Raw genomic sequence first — 21,777 nt, 5'->3', positions numbered from 1 at the left:
CGTGCAAAAGTCCCTATCTTAAAATGAAAATACTTACGTAATTACGTAAGTAAAAGTTGATTGCTGTGAATGAAAATTCTCCTCAAGACAGAAAAATTCTCAGATTAGAACAAATGTTCACCAGGCGGTGGCACCGCCCCAGCTGGAGGTAGCACCTCCAGCTGTCACGTGTTGCGAGCGGTTGCACCGCTCCAGCCAGAGGTGCAACCGCCCGCAACTCTGCCCCTTTATAACTCAAGCTAGGGCCGACGGTGAAACCGACCCCAACTCATTTCCTTCCCTCTTCTACTCTCCCAAGCCTCCTCCATCCCCATTTCCCCCATCTTAGCATCCCAAATACCCTTCATTTCAAAGCAAAGCATCAACATTCCTTCCCTCTCTTGAAGATCTCATTAAGGTACTCTCTAAGAAGCCCTTAAACTCTGTTTCTTGATTCATTTACTTTTGCTCATCACTATTATTCTAAACAGCAGTAGTTATGGGATCTAGAAGATCCTTAAGGGACAAAGGAAAGAGGAGATTAGTAGAAGACTTTGATTCCACCCTTTTCGATTCGAAATACCATGCTAAAATTTTTTTCTCTTTTGAACTTAGGAGTGTCAACAAGGGAAAATACATAGATTTAAGTGAGCTAAGAGACTTAGAGACAATCTAGTGGTTTGCAAACTTAGATCTACTCCCTATATTACAAATTAATGAACCCATCTATCCAAGACTAGTAAGATTGTTTTACAACAACATACTAGTAGATGAAGAAGAAAGGATGTCCACCTATCTCTTAGGACAACACATTTCAATTACGGATAGATTCATTTACGACATGATAGGCATTCCCATGAAAAGAAGAGGACTTTACTTTAGAGGATCATGGAATGATGAAAATGTTGGAACAACATATGTTGAAGCCCTACAAACAATTTTTGTCAATCCGAACTTAGCATTTGTTCCTAAAAGTTGTGAACATTTACTGCCTCTAAACACTAAGGTACTTCATCACATCCTAACTAGCATCATTCTTCCTAAACAATATCATCATGATGAAGTAAGCCAATTAGAATTAGGAACTATGTATATGATTATGAAAGGACATGACATCTGTCTTGGTTATCTTATCCAACAAAACATGTTAGAACTATCTAAGAAAGACATGATACTCCCATATGGTGGAATAATAACTAGAATAATGAAAGCCTACGATATTCTAATACCACCGGAAGAAGAAGTAATAAAAGTATATAGATTCAGCATAATTAATAAAAATCTACTTCACCGATTAAGATGTTTTTATAGAAACGATAACTGGGTTAGAATGCCAAGAAGAACTGATCCCCCTCAACCTGAACCAGAACCGGAAACACCAGTCTTTAGGGGTACCCAATATCCTCCGATCTGTCCCTTTGAGGAAACACATCCATTTGAGCAAACTCACACGTCATCTGTCGAAGATATTGAGATTCGAATGGACCGATTCGAACAAAGACAAGAACGGCTTGAACATCGACAAGATCAAATCCTAGCTGAGCTGCAGCAAATTCATCGACAATTTGACTCTTTATTTAGGCACTTTAACTTTCCACCTCATGAATGAGCTTGTATGAACACAATCATCCGCTATTGTTATAAACTCATCATGATGGACTTTGTCTTTAATATGATATGTTGTAAACTCCGTATTTACCTTGATCTGTGAGCATATGCAAAGTTACAAACATCTCTTGTTGTTTATCTCGGATTTTACATTGAAACTAAATGTTTTGAAAACCTTGTGCCTTGATAAATATAAAGTGACATACCAATGTAGTTGATAAGTCAATAATATGACATTGATACGAAACTTCAATTTTTTACAAAACCTCTAAGTGAAGAACAATTTGATTTTATAAGAAAAGAATTAGGAATGTTGATGTGTCCGAATACTTAAACTAGTTAAAATTATTTTTCGGACTTTATTGAATGATCAAATCACTTGATTACTATTACATGCTTTGGTATCACTTGATCAAATAACATGTTGGAAATTATGTCCGAATGCATGGAAAAGTTTATTTCATTTTCGGATTTGCTTAACAATTTGAATGCTAAAAATCAGATTTTCCTGTACACTCTTATGTAAATTATTTTTGGAAAAATGAGTTTCCTCTTTCATGCACAAAGAATTATAACATACAAGGAGAAGAGGTATTCAAAGCATTATATGTGTCATGCCTTCCTTTATGTGCTTGATAACCTGCTTATATTGTTCTTCTGGAATCACATCTACTATGCTTTTTGTTGATGACAAAGGGGGAGAAATATATGAATTGATATGTTTGCTATCACTGATGTTGATATGGTTGCTATCACTGATGCTGATATGTTTGCTATCACTGATGTTGATATGGTTGCTATCACTGATGCTATGATTAGGCCATGCTTGCATCACCAAGAAATATATGATTGCTATCATTGCTATTATTAGGCTATACTTGCATCACCAAGAAATATATGATTGCTATCATTGCTATGATTAGGCTATACTTGCATCACCAAGAAATATATGATTGCTATATGCCCTGTATCAAGATATCAAAAAAAAAATTTCATCGTACGAACTTATATCTTACCATGTGATGCAATGCTACACTTGCTAAAATATTCGAAATGTGTCTATCATGTAATGATATCAAAATCTTGCTTCACAGCTTTACATGTCAATATCTTACAATATGATGAATTGCTACAATTATCATAATTCAAACTTGTTATATTTGAAAATGAATGTCAAGCCTTGACATCATCTTCAAAGAGATACATCTTGATAGGAATCACGATGGAATATGTCTCTTGAATTTATAAAGGTTTTAAATTCAAGAAGTATGGCATATAGACAGGGGGAGTTAAGGTTAACTCCATTATCAATTGATTGTCATCATCAAAAAGGGGGAGATTGTTGAATCTCAGATTTTGATGATGAAGTCAATTGTCAATTGTTTGTCTAATCTGTGTGTTGAGATAAGTGTGCAGGATTAACTACGATGAAAGTAAGACATGCAGCAGGAGTTGGGCCAGAGTCATGACAATGATCACGTTGGGAGTTCAAGAGCTCGACGGAAGTTCGGACAGTCGTCGGAGGTTCTGCGGGAACAAATCCGAGAAGTCCAGAAGCTTGCCAAAGGAGCTCGTCGGAACTTGCCAAGTGGATCGTCGCAAGTCCAGGAGTTTGCCGGAAGTCCGCGGGAGGATCACCGAGGGTTCGTCAGATGATCGACGAAAGTTCGCCGGAAACTCGCCGGAAGAAGCGATTGACGCACCGGAGCAAGCTGCAGAATATGTCTTAGGAAATAATCATAGTTAGCACATTGATTAAGTTAGAAATGGGAGGTGATCCCATTAGCTTAATCTTGGGGCAATTAGGCCCTTGAAAGAATCAAATTGGGCCGAATGGATTAACCCATTCGGACCCTAATTGCTGTGGGAGGTGCAACCGCCCAAGCCAGGAGGTAGCACCGCCCAGGCTATGTCTCCCAGCGAGACTGGGAGGTGCAACCGCCCCAGCCAAGAGGTGGCACCGCCCCGGGCTCAGTCTCCGAGCGAGACTGGGCGGTGCAACCTCTTCTGTCAAGAGGTAGCACCGCTAGAGCTTAAGTTTCGAGCTCTGCCAGGAGGTGCAACCGCCTAAGCTCGGTCTTCGAGCTCTGGCAGAGAGGTGCAACCTCCCCTGACAGAGGTGGCACTGCCTAGAGGCTCAGTCTTCGAGCTCTGCCAAGCGATGCAACCGCCCCAATCAGGAGGTGCAACCGCCTGATCCCGGAATTCCGGGAATTGACAGATTTGAGCTCCAAATTTGTACTGGGTTGAGGCCTATAAATACCCCACCCATTCAGCACTGAAAGCACAGAACACACACTCAAAATCTTGCTATCTTTCTGTGGTTCTTAGAGCTCAAAACTGCTAGTTCTTCTCTTTCTGTTTTCAAAGTTTGAGTTGTAAAGAGAGGAGAGAAAAATTCTGTAAGGGTTGTCTCCTAAGCCCGTCAAAAGGAGTGAATCTGTAAGAAGGTGGTTGGCCTTCACCTATTGAAGGAAGGCCTCTAGTTGACGTCGGTGACCTCATCGGTGGAGGAAGCCAAAAGTGGAGTAGGTCAAGATTGACCGAACCACTCTAAATCTCGGTTTGCATTTCCTTTGAGCATTTTACCTTCACTGCAAACTTCTCAATAGCTACTTCCCTCTGCGATTTTACGAATAAGTTTCAACGTTTAGATGTAAATCTGCGTTTAGACGTAAATCTGCATTTAGACGTAAATCTGCTTTTTCGTATGATCATCATATTGCAGATTGCATTTACGTTTTGAGCTTTACCAATACTACACACTGCCTTTATACTCCTGCTTAAACTGCATCTTATCTAATCAAGTGATTTACGAATCAGCATTTAGATGTAAATCAGTTTCTTCGTACGAACGTCGGATTTCAGTTTGCGCCAATATTCTGTTTTTCATCATAGCTGCAAACTGCCTGCTTAGTTTGACTTTAACCTTGATTAGTATCAACTTTCATACAGAAATTGTTTTTATCGCTCAAACGCAGCTTTCGATTTTAATCGCAGAAAGTTTTCCGCTGTACTAATTCCCCCCCCCCCCCCCCCCCCCCCCCTCCCTCTTAGTGCTCTCGATTCTAACACCGACGAGCTTCTTTGGCAAGCTTATGGACTTCTCAGATTTGTTCCCGTAGAACTTCCGATGACTATCCGAACTTCCGTCGAACTCTCGAACTCCCAACGTGATCATTGTCTTGACTCCGGCGTAACTCCTGCTACATGTCTCACTTTCATCGTAGTTAATCCTGTACACTTATCTCAACATATAGATTAGATAACAAATGACAATTGACTTCATCATCAAAATCCGAGATTCAACACCGACAAGTCGCAAGTCGGAGATCGAACTGGAGCGACTCGGGCTATGAGACGAGCCGGCGAGTCGCAAGTCAGAGATCGAACTGGAGCGACTCAGGCTATGAGTCGAGCCGGCGAGTCGCAAGTCGGAGATCGAACTAGAGCGACTCGGGCTATAAGTCCAGCCGGCGAGTCGCAAGTCGGAGATTGAACTGGAGCGACTCGGGCTATGAGTAGAGCCGGCGAGTAGCAAGTCGGAGATCGAACTAGAGCGACTCGGGCTATGAGCCGAGATGGCAAGTCGCAAGTCGGAGATCGAACTGGAGTGACTCGGGCTATGAGTCGAGCCGGCGAGTCGCAAGTCGGAGATCGAACTGGAGCGACTCAGGCTATGAACAAGTCGGAGATTGAATTGGAGCGACTCGGGCTTGTGGTCTAAGTGAGCGAGGAGTTGCATCACGTTGGGGTTTCGTGCCATGTGGCGCTCTGAGCGGGGCGACGCCGGTCTTGGGGATGGGGCGCTTCTGGGCGGGATCTCCGAGATCAGCGAATCTAGGGGCCCTAAGGAGTCCTTATGGTTTCGAGAGCCGCGATTCACTTTTCTTTCCTCAGGAAGCTCGATCGTTGCCTTCGACTTATTCTATATAAGCTTCCCCCATAAGGGTTTTCCTTATCTTTGTTTGGTCGCTGTCACTTCGTCTAGCCACTGCTACCCCTCGTTTGTTATATCCCTCAACTCAGCCTCTTCCCTACTGCCTCCATAAGTGGGGCATATCACCGTCTCAGATGGCGCCAAACTCCTGGCGCTATTTGGTCATCTTCCTCGGGGAGTGTCGTGCGGCCGAGATAGAACCGTCCAAGGCTCTATTTCTGGCTTGCTTTCGATTGTGTAGAGGTCGAGGCGGTTATTACTTGGCCGCCCGTAGTGGGTTCAAGATCAGCGGCGCCCCTTCCAACAACAAAGGTTGGAAGAGCCGCTTCTTCTTTGTCAGTTGCAGTCAGGGGTGGGGCTTCAGCACTGGATGGACTTCCCGTACTATCGACAATGTCCTCCCGCTGCTTTTAGGCAAAGAGTCAGTGGATGTGAATCGTCTGAGGAGCATTTTGTCTTCTTCTCTGGCGATCGGAGAGATGACCGAGGAGTGGCTTGTCGATGCGGGGTTGAGCCCAGTTGCTGGGGGTATGGTTGTCTTCATGCCATACATTGTTTTTTGTCCCGAGCTATCTGACTGATTGGGTTTCCTTTTGCAGAGATGGTGAACTTTCAGTCTGTGAAGAAAGCGCCTCACACCAGACCTACTACGGCCCCATCTCGGGGTGGCAACGGCTCCGGAGATGTCCCGAAAAGGGGCGCGTCTGAGGGTGCGTCGGGTTCTCCGAACATGAGTCGGCCTGCTAAGAAACTGAAGACTGCGGTTAGGAAGGTGTCTGCGAGGTCAGTCGCTCACGAACGTGACTCCACGGGACTGACGGGAGCTGTTCCACCGGGTGAGGGCTCGGGGAGCGTCAAAGGCAAGGAGGCGATTGACCTATCTGGTGGTGACCCCGCCTAGAGGGCATCGGCGCGCCCGAAGTCGATGCGGGACTTGTGCTGCGTTAGTCGGCTGGAGGGCGAGGGGTACCAGGCCTTGAGCATGACCAACCTTCCTGCTGGCGCGGCGGGAGCCCCCTATGCCCCTCGGTGGCCCGACCTCAAAGCAGACAGCCGCGTCTGGGCCGATGGGTCGACGGCCCAGGAGTTTATCCGGGGGGCGCTGCACCCAGCATTGGCTAAGGAACTTTACGGTTCCACCTCGGAGGTGCTGGCAGATTGGGCAATCAAATCATTGGTCTGGGTGAGTAGTGGCATTCCTCCCTTTATCTGCCCGCTATCTTATGTGGGTCTTGATATTGATCCTGGTGTAGGGTCAACACTATGCTATGGCATTGATCGACCGAGTCCTTGACGCCGGGCGGGTGATCGAGCGACAATCGGGCACCTACATCGCACTTCGCCTCGAGAACCAAGAGCTGAGGAAGTCGTTCAGCCCGGAGGCCGTAGCAGCGGTCGAACAGCGCGCCTCGGCTTTGAACGAAGAGGTGAAGCGCCTAAAGGCCGAGTTGGAGAAAAGCCAGGTTCGCGCCCGAACGCTAGATGATGAACTTCAGACGCTCTCAAACGACATTGAGTCTGCCCGGTCTTCCGCTTGGGCTACCGAGGAGGCCTTGAAGGAGGAGCAACAGGTGCTGCCCGAGCAGATAGAGAGGGTGGTTGCCGAGTACAAGGCGTCTGCAGGGTTCGAGCGTGGCTTGGTAAGGTCGGGACGGGCGACGTATGAGTTCGGATATCGGGTGTCCTGTGCCCGCGCCCGGTCGAATCATTTCGAATGGGAGCTAGAGCCGGATCCCTTCGCCGACCACCCTGCGGATGACACCGTGGATATGCCGGTAAGTGTTCCCTTCGATGACGGGCCTGAAACCCCTCCCCCGTGCTGACCTGTATTTTACCTTTCTTGTTTTTGGTCGGGTTGGCTCTCGGTCTTTGTATCGCCCAATCATTGCATGTAAAGATCTTTTATATTGGAGATGGTTCATTTTGGCTATTGTCGTGCGCGTCTTCCCGTGACACATGCCTTGTCCGACTTTCTTTATGGGTAGAACTTCTTCAGATTTGCCGCATTCTAGGTCCTTGGCAGGTGGTTTCCCTCCATAGTTTCGAGTCGGTAGGTCCCTTCTTGGACCATGTCGTAGACTCTGTACGGGCCTTCCGAGTTGGGCGCGAGCTTGCCTCCCGCTCGGGTCGGGTTGGTTACCTCTGCCTTTCGGAGGATGAGATCCTTGATCTTGATTGGACGGGGGCGGACCCTTCGGTTGTACATTCGCACCACAACCTTCTTGTACGCTAGGGCGCGTAGGTGGGCCCCGGCTCTCCTTTCCTCGAGGAGGTCTAAGTGCGCTCTCAGGCCCTCCTCGGAATCTACTTGCTTGTAGCCTAAGGTACGCAAGGTCGGGAATACCACTTCGGGCGGGAGGACCACTTCGGTTCCGAACGCAAGGCTGAACGGGGATTCGCTCGAATCAGTCTTTGGGGTTGTCCGCATTGCCCATAGAACGCTCGGCAGCTCTTCCACCCAGGCTCCGTGCGCGCCCATGATTCTTCTCCTGAGGCCCTCTAGAATTGCCCGATTCATTACCTTGGTTTGTCCGTTGGTTTGGGGGTGTGCCATTGAGCTGAACTTCAATTGTATTCCATACGACCAGTAGTAGGCTTTGAATTTGGCGTTGTTGAACTGAGCCCCATTGTCGGTGATAATGGCCCTTGGGATCCCGAACCGAGTGATGATGTTCTTCCAAGTAAAGCTTTGAACTTGCTTCTCAATGATGGAGGCCAAGGGTTCGGTTTCAACCCATCTCGTGAAGTAATCGACCCCGACTATGAGAAAATGTCGTTGCCCCGAAGCCGGAGGGAAGGGGCCAAGGAGGTCGAGTCCGCATTGGGCGAAGGGCCAAGCAGCTTCCATCGGGGTGAGAGGGACCGCTAGTTGGTGTTGCAGCCGGGCGTGCTTTTGGCATTGTTGGGATTGTTGTACATACGATGCGGCGTCTCGGCGCATCGTTGGCCAGTAATACCCTTGTCGGAGAGTCTTGAAGGCTAAGGTTCGTCCTCCGATATGTTCCCCATAAATTCCCTCATGGAGTTCGGCGAGGACGGTTTTGGCTTCGGGCGGTGCGAGGCAGCGTAGGAGAGGTTGAGAGAAACCTCTGCGGTATAGCTTTCCACCAACCATGCAATACCAGGCCTGGGTTCGCCTTAGTCGCCTTGCGATAGTCAGGTCGTCGGGCTCCGTTCCGTCTTTCTTGAAGCGGAGTATCTCCTCCATCCAGTCGGGCGAGGTTTGAGTTTCGACGACGCCGTAAGACGGTATGGTTGGCGCCGTTATGGGCTCGGCCGCGGGGGTTTCTTCCAAACCTCGGGCGGAAGCGGCTTTTGCCAAGGCATCGGCCGATGCGTTCTAGACCCGGGGTATCTGAGTGATCGAAAACCGGTTGAAGAGGCGGGCGAGCCGCTGCGTTTCTACCAGATATGACGCCATGGTCGAGTCTCGGGCCTCGTAGTTCCCGTTTACGTGTCTTGTCGCCAGCTAGGATTCATTGAATACCTCGAGGTTGTCCACCTGCATCTCCAGGGCGAGGCGTAGGCCGTGTAGTAGCGCTTCGTACTCGGCTTCGTTGTTAGTGGCTCGGAATCGTAGCCGGATAGATCTCTCGTAGGTTTCTTCGGTTGGACTTTTGAGGACGAGTCTGATCCCGGCTGCCCCGGTGATGGCCGAGCCGTCCACGTGCAGGGTCCACGAGTGGTTGGTATCTTTCCGTTCATCTGCACGATCCTCAGGTGTTAGTTCGGAGATGAAGTCGGCCAGTACCTGGGCTTTGACGGCGCTCCTAGGAAAATATTGAATGTTGAATTCGCCGAGCTCGACCGACCATCGTAACATTCGGCCTGATACGTCGAATTTAGACAGGATTTGTTGCAGCGGCTGGTCGGTGACGACTTTGATTGTGTGGGACTGGAAGTACGGGTGCAACTTTCGTGCTGTCTTTATCAACGCCAAGGTCAGCCTTTCGATTGGGGAGTACCGCACCTCGACTCTAGCGAGGACATGGCTGACATAGTAAATAGGCTGCTGCTTCGGCGGTGTTTCTCGAACCAGTACCGAGCTGACTACCCGTGTTGATGCCGCTAGGTAAAGACCGAGGGTTTCTCTAGGCTCAGGGGAAGCGAGTCGGGGCAAGTGGGCAAGATACGCCTTTAGGTTTTCAAAAGCCTCTCCACACTCCGAGGTCCAAGCGAAGTTGTCGGCTCGTCGCAGGGCTCGGAAGAGGGGAAGACATATGTCGCCCGATCTTGATATGAATCTATTGAGTGCCGCCAGCTTCCCGGTAAGGCGCTGCATCTCCTTGATTGAGCGGGGCGGATGCATCTCGGAGATGGTGGCTGGAGGCTTCTCAATTAGCGACCAAAAGAACCTTGAGGGCTTCAGCCCCGTCAGGAACGTCTACATGATCAAAGAAGGGTGAGCGTCTGGATACCCACGGATCTCCGTGGCAAAGCGTGTTACAAACTGGGAGAGCGTCTCCTCCTCGTGCTATGATAGCGCGAGCAGGGTGGCCATGGAGGGCCGAGGTCGCGTGCTGATAAGGAAATTTTGCTCGAACTCCCTGGCGAACTAGTCGAAGGATGAAATTGAGGATTGGCGCAGCCGGCTAAACCACGTGCGTGCTGGGCCCCTAAAGGTGGTAGGGAATGCACGACACATCAACGCGTCGGACGTACCATAAAGGGCCATCAAAGCCCTAAACGTGGCGACATGCTCCGTCGGGTCGGAGCCGCCATCATATGTTTCCAAAGCCGGCACCCTAAAGTTGAGGGGAACGGGCTTTTCTTGTATTTCCTGAATAAAGGGGGATCCGCTCGAGCCGCCCTCGCTTGATTCTACCCGCGATTTCTGAAGTTCGCGTCGGAACTCATCCAGGCGGCGGTTAACTCGGGAGGGTTGCACTTTAACAAAGCTGTCCGCCGAGTCAGACGATACGGTGTCAGGCTCAGAGCGGGGTTGTGCAGCTTGGAGGGGCGCGGGCGAGTTGTGTGTGGGCGAACCCCTTTGGTCCGTAGCTCCATCTCGAGTTTCACCTGTCGCGGCTTGTTCCGGGCTTGGCCTTTGTTGCATCGAGTCGGTCAAAGCGTCCGTCAGTCGCATGATTTGGGGAATAGGTGGGACAAAGGTCTGCATCATCTCCGCCATTGCCTGCACTTGCTTAGTGAGGCCGAGAAATGCCTCGGGAGGCACGGCCGGGGGGCCCGCGGTGGGTTCCGGGGGCGACAACCCTGGGTCGTTGAATAGGCGCCAATAGCGATCTGGCGTTGACGTCGGGATTTCTCTATCTCCGTGGGTAGGGGGCTGATCTCCGCGCCCAGTAGAGGGGTGATTGATTAGTGGTTCCCCCTCGGGGGGGACTCCCGCAAGATGTCCTAGCGACATGCCCTCCTTCTAGCGCCAAAATATTTCTGCGAACAACTTTATACCGTGGCCTCGGGGCTAATGCGGCTAGGTTTGGGTTCAGTCGCAGCGATGGGTCACCGTTTCCTCCGGGAAAGGGGCTCCTCGCTTGAGCCTCGAGTCGAGGGCGCCTCGTCTTCGTACCTGCTCACAGGTCGAGTCGGGATGCTCGACCCGACCCCTCCGACGATCAAGTTAGTAGATGGTCGCCGGGAGTTTTTTTTTGTCCTCTCTCCTCCCTCGGCAGGCAAGGGGTTTTATAGTGAAGGATTACCGCTATCCGGTGTGATCGTTTGCAGGGAGCAGGGCTATACTTCTGGTAATGTTTGGCAGCGGCGTTGGCGTGGCGTGTAGGGCCAAGCCCGAGCAGGGTGTTAATGTGCCTCGGTTGGTGTTCCGATCAGTTTGACCGAGTGCTGTCGAGTCGATCGAGGCGCGAGGCGTCATCCAGGGTAGCTGATGTTAATCAAGTCGTGTCACCTTTATTGCCCCTGTCAGAGGGCGTCCTTCCGGTTGACCTGGCTACCGCGGGATGGCACGTGTCACCAACCGTAACGCTGTCGGGTCCCCCAGGGTATCCCTCATCAGTTTTGTCACTTGATACACTGACTATTATGGTCGCTTATCTTGTGCTAGAAAGAGACGGTTTTCTTGTAAACGGATCGTTCACATGAGGTTCCAGTTGTTTAGGGATGCAAGATTATTGCCACTCCGTTAATTTTTGATACGATTTGGTAATTATGATGCACAAGACGGAGAGGCTCCGTGCGAAATAATTTCCGCATGTCGCTGGGTCTTCTGGTTCTCTGTGAAAGGGATCAAGAGCTGGCAGAACGTCTCTCCTCTTATTGTGTCGGGGTATGGTGATGGCCGCCGTTAAGAAGGGTTAGCCAGACCTGAGGGACAAGGCCCCTGAGGCAGTGGAAGCGGCGGTTCCGAGGGTATCAACTTCATTTATGATTCATTCCTTACTTCTTTATAATCATCATTGATTTATCCACTTATATTTTTAAAATTTTTCTGGCTTTTATACCTCCGCACACAATTCAAGCAACAGGTTTCATTATTCTTTATGGTTTATACTTCATGTCACTTGCATATTTATCTTGATGTAACTTTTAGCACATTATGCTTCCATCATGCAGTAATAGATTTTGTCCTTTTATGCACAATCTGTTGTAATTTATTTCAGTTTTATGGTGGCGTATATGGCATTGGCAAATCATTCCTGATGCAGCATATCGTTAACTTTTCTTTTACTGTAGCTAATATAATACGTCCCAAAAATTTGTTATTTTCTTTCTGTTTATATTGGTGCTCCTGAGGGGGTTCTCTGGATTTTAAGCTTTCTGACTTTGGTGGTTATAATCGAGCATCAAAGACGAGCCTTTTGGAACTCAAGTTTTGCATGAATGTCTCTGTAAGGAAAACACATTTAAATCCCTAGTTAGTACTATTTTCATTATGGTAAAAATTCTGTTGTGTCTTCTTGTGATGCACATGTACTTGTGGAGCAAATGCATGACTTCTTATTCTTTATGCAAATAGTACTGGTTGGAGCAAACCAGTTATACTGCTGAAAATTCCAAAGTAAATGTCATAAAAATGTTGATGGCTTTTCCTGAACAAATCTATGCAAGTATTTCTTCCATCTAGTGGTGCTCTTCTATTCCACATACATTAGCATTCCATTTTTCTGGTTTATATCTGACCATCACCCCGTTAACCCTAGAGACTGGCCATGTGAAGATGGTGGTTAATAAGTGTCTTATGTCTGTGTAAATTCACTAGATATCCTCTAGTAAGTTTCTAAACTAGCCTCTGGAATCGCTTTAATATGTTGGAAGATACCGATAGTGTATTACATCTGTATAATTTGTAATTAGTCTTCATACTAGTTGACGGAGGAGATTTTTCTAGGTGAAAATCTCCTAAATTTTCTTGGAGCAAACCAATTATGTTTATAGATTCTCAAGTAAACGACACAAAAAGTCTTTGGATGTTGATAGCTCTTCCTGATAAATTAACCTTTGTAGGGAGTTCCTCCATTTTGAGGCGATCTCATATTCCATCGCCTAGAGGAGCAGCATCACTGCCATTACCTCTTGGGACTGGTCATGAGACATAAATATAAACTTTATTTAAAGTGAGAATGGTATTTAATTAATGTGTATTAAATTTTATTTAAGGTGACATCTGCATAATTTACAGGTTGCTATCTTGTAGTTTGTTTTTATATTTGTTGATGAAGCAGACTCTTTTGGGTGAAAATCCCCTTAACTTTCTTGGTGCAAACTAATTATATTTGTAAATGCTCAAGAAGATGTCACATGGAAAGTCTTTGGATGTTGATGGCTCTTCCTGAAAAGTTAACCTTTGCAAGGAGTTCCTCCATTTTGAGGTGGTCTCATATTCCATTGCCTAAAGGAGTAGCATCACTGCCATTTGCTCTTGGGACTGGCCATGAGACCTACATTGAAGTTCAAAGTGATTCTCTAAATCTATGTTTTTGCCCTTTATATGATCGCTTACTATGATTATATGTTCTTCTTAGACTTTACAATTGCCTCAGTCATTATTGATGAATTTTTTAATACATTTTCATACCTCTGCCCCTGTTCACTAGAGGCCCCTGCCACCCCGCCCCCCACCCCCTGCCCCCTGATCCCTCTTCTCCTGTTGCTACAGCTCACCCCCTTCCTCGGACCATAACCCTCTTCCCTTGTTGCTGCACCTCTTCTCTTGTTGTCACAGCTCCCCTCTTCCCTCTTCCCTTGCTGTTGCAGCACTCCCTATCCAACAATCACCCTAGTTGTTGCAGCTCCCCCTATCCAACAGTCACTGCTAGCATATTTTCAGTCATCGGTAGCCATCCTCCTCCTATGTTAATATTTTTATTAATATAACATGTAAATTTTGTAATTGTTAGTATTTGTAATTAGATTGTTGCTGCAACTTTAGAATCATGATATATAATTTATTTTTGTTGGTGTTAGTATTTATTTTAGTTTTAGTTTATTTTTATTCATCATGATATATAATTTTTAAATTATAATATTCGGGAGTGTCTCGCTTCGCTCGGATGAGCACCTTGCATCTCGGGTATTTTGGGATCATTTTGACGCCTAACATTTTTGACAACATTGGGTTATATAATTATTTTGGACTTAGACATTGGGCTCTCAGTAATGTGAAAGAATTTTCAGAGTTATAGTTTTATCTTTTTTTTTTTTTTTGGACAATGACTCTATCTTGTGATCCTCTAATTATCTGACAAGACTTCTCTGTCATAAGTCAGTGCATTCACAAAGTGGCCTCTGTTTGTGGGAGACAACTTGGAATCTATCAATCACAAATGCAGCTGACTGTTTGTTTGGACGTATAGTGGAAGACTGGCATTCTGGTATGTGATGTTGTTTTGTTCTGGTTATGGTTGCCAGACAGCAGTGATTTGGTCCATTAGATACAAACTTGTAAGTTCATGCAGCCTCCTCAACAAGGGAGGATGTCTTTTTGATGCTTGATGGCATCACCACATGCCAATTTATGATGCCGTTCTGAAGTATCAAAATGGTGATGGGGCTGCAGTACCAATGCTAGAACATGTATATCTTAGAGGTTTGGCTCATTCCTAGAAGCACGTGTAAGGTGGGCACCCTATATGTGCTCAAAGCACCTGTATTGGATGCCATTTCAAGGCCATTATACTAAGTTGAGAATGGATCATAGCTCGGGCCAACTTTGGGACGTGAGTTTGAGAATATCGTAGACTATTGCAATGTTGCCTATTTTGCTTCTGAGCCAAGTGTATCAGTCTTGTAGAAGCACATTTGCTGGTGAGACTGTCTCGTAAGTGGTAGTTTATAGAAAGAGATATGTGTGGTAGGAAATGTTTTGTCATAGTTATCAGATGGTGGTCGGATTGAAAAATTCAGGAATTAGACTATTAATTGGTGTCATTCACAGAATGGATTGATTGTGTCCAAACAAGAATGAACTGGTCGACCAGGTTTGATTTTGGTGAATCTGCATGACTCGACCATGACTTGATTCTGTAACGTTATGTTACTTAAATGTATTTTTAATTTAAATTGTTTTATTATTTGTTTCATAGGATGTTCATGTTAATTTTGAGAAACTGTGTTTGATCAAGATCGTTTTGTTGGTTCAGTTATGACAACTGTGTTTTGCAACAATCCCTGCTTTCAAATCTATCGTGGAAAATTTTATTTCTTTCTTAAATTTGTATGAGAAATGGAAGGTGTTAATTTTAATTGAAGATCCTGGCACTTGTAGAATATCAATCTTAATAATTCAACATTGAAATAATAATTAATCCAGTGAAATAATCTTCCATTAATTTTGTGTTGCAGCTTGGAAGCCTAATTGGTCACCCTCTTGGTGGATTATAGAATATATGGTTCTACATGTTGTCATTGCTTTGTGGTAGATAAGGGATTGAGAGTAGAGTGATGGCAGAATCTTTAATCAAGAAGTAATCATAATCATATTCTTCGATCTCTATTAAAATTAAGACTGGTTTCAGGTTTTCTGTTCACGTGCGAGCATCATGAGTTATGTTATTTAATATAATGAATTCATGTCTCCTTTTCCTGATTTTACAAAGCTTATATAATTCACCATTGCTCTTCATTTTTTTTGAAGTGAAGCCTTAAAAAGTATTACTTAGAGGAGACTGTAAATAGGTCTTTTATGTGAAACATGGGTATTGTAATTAGGTCTTTTATGTATCCTCCAGGCAATCAATTCAATTATTGACTTGTTAATTCTATGTTTATTTATTTAAATTGCACATTGAGTTATTGAGATAATTTCTATAATTTTTATTACTTGCGAGGTAAATCCCAGGGCATAACGATCTCGGTTTAATTTTGAATTATTAATGTTTTCTTTATGATCTTTTTTCCAGACACTTGCTCTGTATTGGCTAATGACCAACTAGTTGTTTGGTTACACCTTAGAAAACAAAGTAAATTCCTTGAAAAAAAATTGGCATTTGTAATAGAATCCAATTAATTGGGTGAAACTCAATCTTTCGTGCAAACAAGAGTTTGGAGGTTTGCCGAGTTGATGCTTAATCTTTTTTTGCTGTATGTTCGATTTGTTTTGTTTCGTACGCCTTGATCAATTATAAAATTTTGATTTATAGTAAAATATGTGTCAATTTTCTTCTACAGATCTCTAATTGTATAATCAATCAGATCATTGTCATCAACAAAAAATCTTTAGCATGTTTATTATGAAAAAAAATTCAAAGTTGCATAACTCAATAGAATAGTTGTTGAGTTTTTAATGTCAACGTCACCGACGTTTAGATCTCCGGCCATCAATAGTTGGAGATCTTCTGTTTTAAACATAAAAGAACATGAAATTTAATCTCTTAAGTATTCTAAACCGAGTTCTAGGATCTGCAAAGGTCAGGATTTGACTAAAAGAGCTTGGTTGATTCTTAGAGCTATCAATTTACTGTCTATGACCTGTCTCAAAGGAGATATATGGTATTCAATGGAGTAGGATTAATCCTTCATCCATGTATTCCAAGACTATATATTATAAGCTATAAACTATGACAAGGGTGTGAGTGTGAAGACTTTTAGGAGATTGTGTTACACTCTATCAGTAGAAATGTCATTTTGTTTTGTGTTTTTGTTGAGAGGTGCTTCACCTCCTCATGCTTTGTCTGAACACTTTTTGAATTATCAGAGTTCCCTTTCTTTGAAAAAATATATTAAAAAAGTCATATATAGATTATATAAATTGCATAGTTATGGTGCTTTTAATGCAAGATAAAAGATGTAGGAATTCGAACATGGGAGGTATGTTTTGGTGGATGCAATTAAATCCTAGATAAAAGCTGTTGGGGAAATGAGCTTATTGCTTTTTCTATAAAATTAGAATAAAATTTTTATTTATTAAATGATGTGTATAATGCTTATCGTGGATTCGAATATGAATCTATCACGTTGTGTAATAATGTACTAACCAATTTGGATGTGGAGGATGTGAGACGTATGAGTTTATTGTGATACTTACTATACTTTTCGAGAAGATATATAAAAATTATTAGTGGAATTTAATGTTAAATTACTAGTTAGGATTTCACATAACAAAGAACAAACATTACGGTGTGTTTTGAACTATAATAAAACCACTTTTAATTTTGTGAAACATTTTGAAGATCATTAAATTTTCTAGTCTATAAAAGGAGACGTTACATGCGCCAAAACTTCAAAACTAGATGGCTATGGACAAAAGATTGATCCATCGAAAGGTGTTTCCTTTTGTGCTCTAAGGAACATGGAGTAGTTTGGTACCATAATGTTAGCTTTGCTGTAATATCGAATATTGTTTTTGAAAAATAAAACAAAAAAAGTCTGCAACTTCACCAAGTTTTTCACATTATATTAATAAATTATTTATTTTAAAAATAAATTGTGAATTATTCCATTTAAAATTTTATATTTTTCATTGTTAAGACTCGGAAGTCAAAGGATCAAAACCATCCTCATCACTTGTTATTTATAATTTCTTTTCATTAAATTTGATTGGGACATTACTTCTATAATGCATTTTCAGCACACTCTCATATTAGGAGAGTCAATATGAAATTTTTATCTTTCCTTTTTCTTGACATTTTTGTTAGATCGAGTAAAGTCAAGTCTTGGTTTAGTTTAAATTTGTTTATCCTGACATTATTGACTACACTTGTGTTCCAATTTATTCAATGTTGTGGAATAAAGATAAACCTCTTATATATGCACTGTACGATTATCTACACTCGTGTTTCTATTTTCATTTTCTGAAGTTGCATCGAAGAATATTTTAATCTATTATTAGGTGACAATGTTCTCTAATCTTCTTTTTTCTTAACAGAAAATTCTATTTTATCTTATGGGAGCGCCTCTAAAAATTCATTATTTGTTACGGCAGCAAATGCTTTTTACCATTTCATTTCGTTGATTATTATTATTATTATTATTTTTATTTTTTTCTGAATATAATAGTTTCAGCTTCTTTGATGATCGTCATAGCTACATTGCAGACCCTTCAGCTCAGCTGGAAGCATAGAGCTTCTTAGAAAGCTCATTTCAACCAACAAAAAGTACCAATGGTAACCAGCGGAAAGGAAACTAATCAATCCATCACTTCGCCGGTGTAGGAGAAGCAAGACAGCCGCCCGCTGCTCCCCCTCCTCCTCCTCCTCTTATCGCTATCCCTGCAGTTCGATCGGTCGTCCGCCTCATGGTCCGGCGTCACCTCGGCTTTCCACATCTCCAGCTTGCTCCTCAACTCCTCCCTCTCCCGCTCTTCCACGCCACTCGCCATTTCCACCGACCCGTTCCTCTCCGGCTGCCAACCGTCGCAGTCAATGGACGGCCACCTCGGGCCGTTGGATTTCCCCCGTTTTGCACCGATGAGATCCTTGTAGGCGAAGGCCGACTTGGAGTTGAGGTCGTAATACAGCGGCATGTTCTTCGCAAAGGAGTCGAGGATGGCGACGCCGAGGTTGAGGATGCCGTGGGGGCGGAGGGAGGACGGGCGTCGCACTTGGAGGGCGACGCAGCGACGGGGGCCAGCGGCAGGGCCGAGGGCGCTGAGGACGACGCGGACGGTGCCGAGGAGGTGGTCCGGGAGGGGGCTGAAGCGACCGCGGGTGGCGTGGAGGTGGACGGTGACGGCGGCCATGTCGGAGCGGAGGAACGCGTCGTCGACGCGGAAGACGAGCTTGTCGTTCCAGGTGGGGTCTGCGTGGCCGGCGCGGTCCACCCGGGTGTACAGCTTGTGCTCCGGGTCCACCCACGCGGACGCGTACGTCTTCAAGCACCGGACGGCGGGGTAGAGCTCCTGGGCGGAGATGATGGTGATCTCCAGGAGGTGGAAGGGCGTGTCCTCCGGTGTTGTCGAATGGCTGTGGCTGTCGCGGTGGCGGTGGGGAGCACCACCGTCCACCGGCTTCATGGTGGGGCTTCCGCTGGAGGAGGCACGGGTGGGCGACCGCCAGAATTGGAGTTATATTTGGCAAGGAACGGCGAGGGAGATGGTAAATGGTTGGTAACACGTGGGCGGTGGTCAAAGATTGCTGACCAAACTCGATTCCTCCTTACTTGTACCGTTTTCTTGTACCCGCTCGGTCACCTCAATGCGCTGTAGATTGGCTGGGACCGTGTCGGAAATCACGTCGCTGGTTGGTAGGTATGCCGAAATAGTGAAGGAAGGTGAGTTATTTGATTTGTTACGGAGGCTTGCCTTCGAGGAGGCAAATCGGATTTGGGTTTGGACAGAATCAGGACAAACTGCGGACTTCGCAGTGCAAATCCGATCCGACCTCCAATTTCTGTTATGGCAAGCCCACGTTGAACTCGACTCTTCTTGTTTTCACTAATAATTATTTTTATCCTTCATCAAACATGGAAGATTGGAATCGATCTGATCCATCAAGGCTTCGATGGACATGTTCCGAGGCCTTATACATTAGAGGTCACTTTTGCAAATGTAAATTAATTCTGTGCAAGGAAGGCTACAGAATGTGGGATTTCCTCCAAAATTGTTCATTCCACTTTTTTTTTTTTTTTAAATCTACTCGATCGATCGTATATGTAATAAAAAATAAATATCATTAATTTTTTTAATATACTCAACTAAGCTGCTTGCTTAACTCATTCAAATATCAAATAATTGATTCTATCAACAAAATAAATATATAATTATTAAAATTAAAATTAAAAAAAGGGTGAGATGCGTGATTTGGGAAGAGCTCTAGTATTTTAGTATCATCAAAAGCCTCTCCAAGGTGGAAAACTAACCTTATCCCTTCTCTTCTCTTCGTTGGATTTCAGCCCCTCCACGTCATGTTAATTATCACATCTTCCATTTCCTTCTTCTGTTCATGACCCTCGACTCTCTCTCTCTCCCCCTTACAGGACTCGAATCGCACTCCAAATGGCATCTGCGGCAGCCGTCTCCTGCTTCTCCACCACCATCCCCCCACACCTCGGCTCCAAGCTCGTCTCCTCCGACATCTTCCTTCGCCTCGCCTCTCCTCGTCCTCCACACCTACGGCAGTACTCGTCTCTAACTCTTGTTAGAGAGAGTTTCTATGCGCTCGTCCCTTCAAATAACCGGAGGACCTTCGCCGCGGTGGCACAAGATGAGGCCACTGCGGCAGTGGCAGCCCAAGAAGAAGAAGAAGACACGGTGGCCGCGGCTGCCCCTCAAAACACCAAGCTCTACTTCGGGAATCTGCCTTACAACTGTGACAGCGCGCAGCTGGCCGGGATCATCCAGGAGTTCGCCAACCCGGAATTAGTGGAGGTCAGCCTTCATCTTTGCCACGATCATTAATTGCTTGTGTCTATCATGTTTTAACACTTGAATCATGATTCAGGTGCTCTATGACAGGGAGACCGGAAGAAGCAGAGGGTTCGCGTTTGTGACCATGAGCACCGTGGAAGACTGCGAGGAAGTGATAAAAAATCTTGATGGAAGCGTAAGGACATTGTTGATCTCCATCGATCAAACCCCGTGCTTTATAGATCACAAACAAACATGATGAGCATCATTTGTATATCTGTGTGTCTGTGCGTTGCAGCAATATGGTGGGAGAACACTGAGGGTGAACTTCTCGGACAAACCCAAGGCTAAGGAGCCACTGTACCCGGAGAGCCAGCACAAGCTCTTCGTTGGCAATCTGTCATGGTCAGTGACAACGGAGAGCCTGACGCAAGTGTTCCAGGAACATGGAAACGTGGTGGGAGCTCGTGTTCTTTACGACGGAGACACCGGTCGATCCCGGGGTTATGGTTTCGTGTGCTACTCCACCAAGGAGGAGATGGATAACGCCATGGAAACTCTCAACGGAGTGGTACTCTTTCTCTTGTTTGTTTAAGCCTCTCCTCCAACACTCCCAAACCTTAAAAAGACTCTTTACGATGTCTCCATAAATTAACCTGCTTGATTGCAAATCAACAAGATACAGCTGACTTGTTAGTTCTACTTGTTCCAAAATGTGCAGGAGTTGGAAGGTCGAGAAATGCGGATTAGCTTAGCTCTAGGCAAGAAATCTTGAGGATGGCCACACATGTTTTGGTCAAGAAATTTATTTCGATAGACTTCAAGTTCTTCTAACATGTAAGGGCTGCAGAGAGATTCCTCTGCTCTTCTTTCAAGTTTGCATTTGTCATGTTCCAACACTGAGATTACACACTGCAAAAGCTACAAAAAAAACAAAAAGGGTACAATTAGCTTGTACGGAGTGAGGATTGCATATGGTTTGAATTACTATGCTTCTATTTTATGCAAATACATTATGTTTGTTTGGATGGAGTGAGGCTTGCATTTGGTTTGAATTAGTACGCTTTCATGCAAATATACTATTTTTGCATTCAAAATGATATATGGCCTCACTTTAAAGGAGAATTTTGTTGGATCCTATCTATCCTCTCTAATGGGGGAACTTTTCTCCCCTTAACTTAATAAGAGTGAGGTGAGATTCATCCATTCATTTTCTAATGTGAGAATCATACATTCATCAAATTTGGAGTTTTGTTTGGAACACTATGCGGAAGAGGAGAGACAATTTAATATTTACCTGACAAATCTGAATCTTGTGAAACTAATTTTATTGAAAGACTAAGTAATACCCCTAATGCAATCTCACATCATTGATATACTATTATTTAATCTCGACTTAAATATTTTAGACTAATAATTCAAAAATATATTATAAGTTAATGAATCAGTTATATCATCAAATTGGACCGTGATAATTTAGATAAAAGAGCTTATATATAGTTTGAAGGGACACAAAGTAGTAACGTCTAACGATATCTTTATTTCAACAATT

General features: G+C 44.7%; 2 protein-coding genes across 2 annotated transcripts; one reads left to right on the top strand and one right to left on the bottom strand.

Moving 5' to 3' along the window:
- Positions 1-17,970: 17,970 nt before the first annotated feature.
- LOC103985274 (uncharacterized) lies at positions 17,971-18,899 on the bottom strand. The gene has a single exon (XM_009402927.3). The coding sequence runs from the start codon at positions 18,891-18,893 to the stop codon at positions 18,069-18,071; it is 825 nt and encodes a 274-aa protein (XP_009401202.2). The 5' UTR covers positions 18,894-18,899; the 3' UTR covers positions 17,971-18,068.
- A 912-nt stretch (positions 18,900-19,811) lies between these two features.
- Positions 19,812-21,253, top strand: LOC135637987 (28 kDa ribonucleoprotein, chloroplastic-like). The gene is made up of 4 exons (XM_065150898.1): positions 19,812-20,246; positions 20,320-20,421; positions 20,524-20,796; positions 20,947-21,253. The coding sequence occupies exons 1-4, from the start codon at positions 19,875-19,877 to the stop codon at positions 20,998-21,000; spliced, it is 801 nt and encodes a 266-aa protein (XP_065006970.1). The 5' UTR covers positions 19,812-19,874; the 3' UTR covers positions 21,001-21,253.
- The last annotated feature ends 524 nt before the right edge of the window (positions 21,254-21,777 follow it).

Source organism: Musa acuminata, chromosome BXJ3-5, assembly GCF_036884655.1.
Source record: "Musa acuminata AAA Group cultivar baxijiao chromosome BXJ3-5, Cavendish_Baxijiao_AAA, whole genome shotgun sequence".
Lineage (NCBI taxonomy): Eukaryota > Viridiplantae > Streptophyta > Magnoliopsida > Zingiberales > Musaceae > Musa > Musa acuminata.
This window is presented reverse-complemented; position numbering and strand designations above follow the sequence as displayed.

What these genes read in the sequence shown, in the direction of transcription:
- LOC103985274 (XM_009402927.3), bottom strand. Translation starts at nt 18,893, where the DNA reads ATGAAGCCGGTGGACGGTGGTGCTCCCCACCGCCACCGCGACAGCCAC.
- LOC135637987 (XM_065150898.1), top strand. Translation starts at nt 19,875, where the DNA reads ATGGCATCTGCGGCAGCCGTCTCCTGCTTCTCCACCACCATCCCCCCA. An exon ending in CCAACCCGGAATTAGTGGAG is followed by an intron (nt 20,247 to 20,319) that starts GTCAGCCTTCAT and finishes ATCATGATTCAG; the next exon opens with GTGCTCTATGACAGGGAGAC. An exon ending in TAAAAAATCTTGATGGAAGC is followed by an intron (nt 20,422 to 20,523) that starts GTAAGGACATTG and finishes TGTGCGTTGCAG; the next exon opens with CAATATGGTGGGAGAACACT.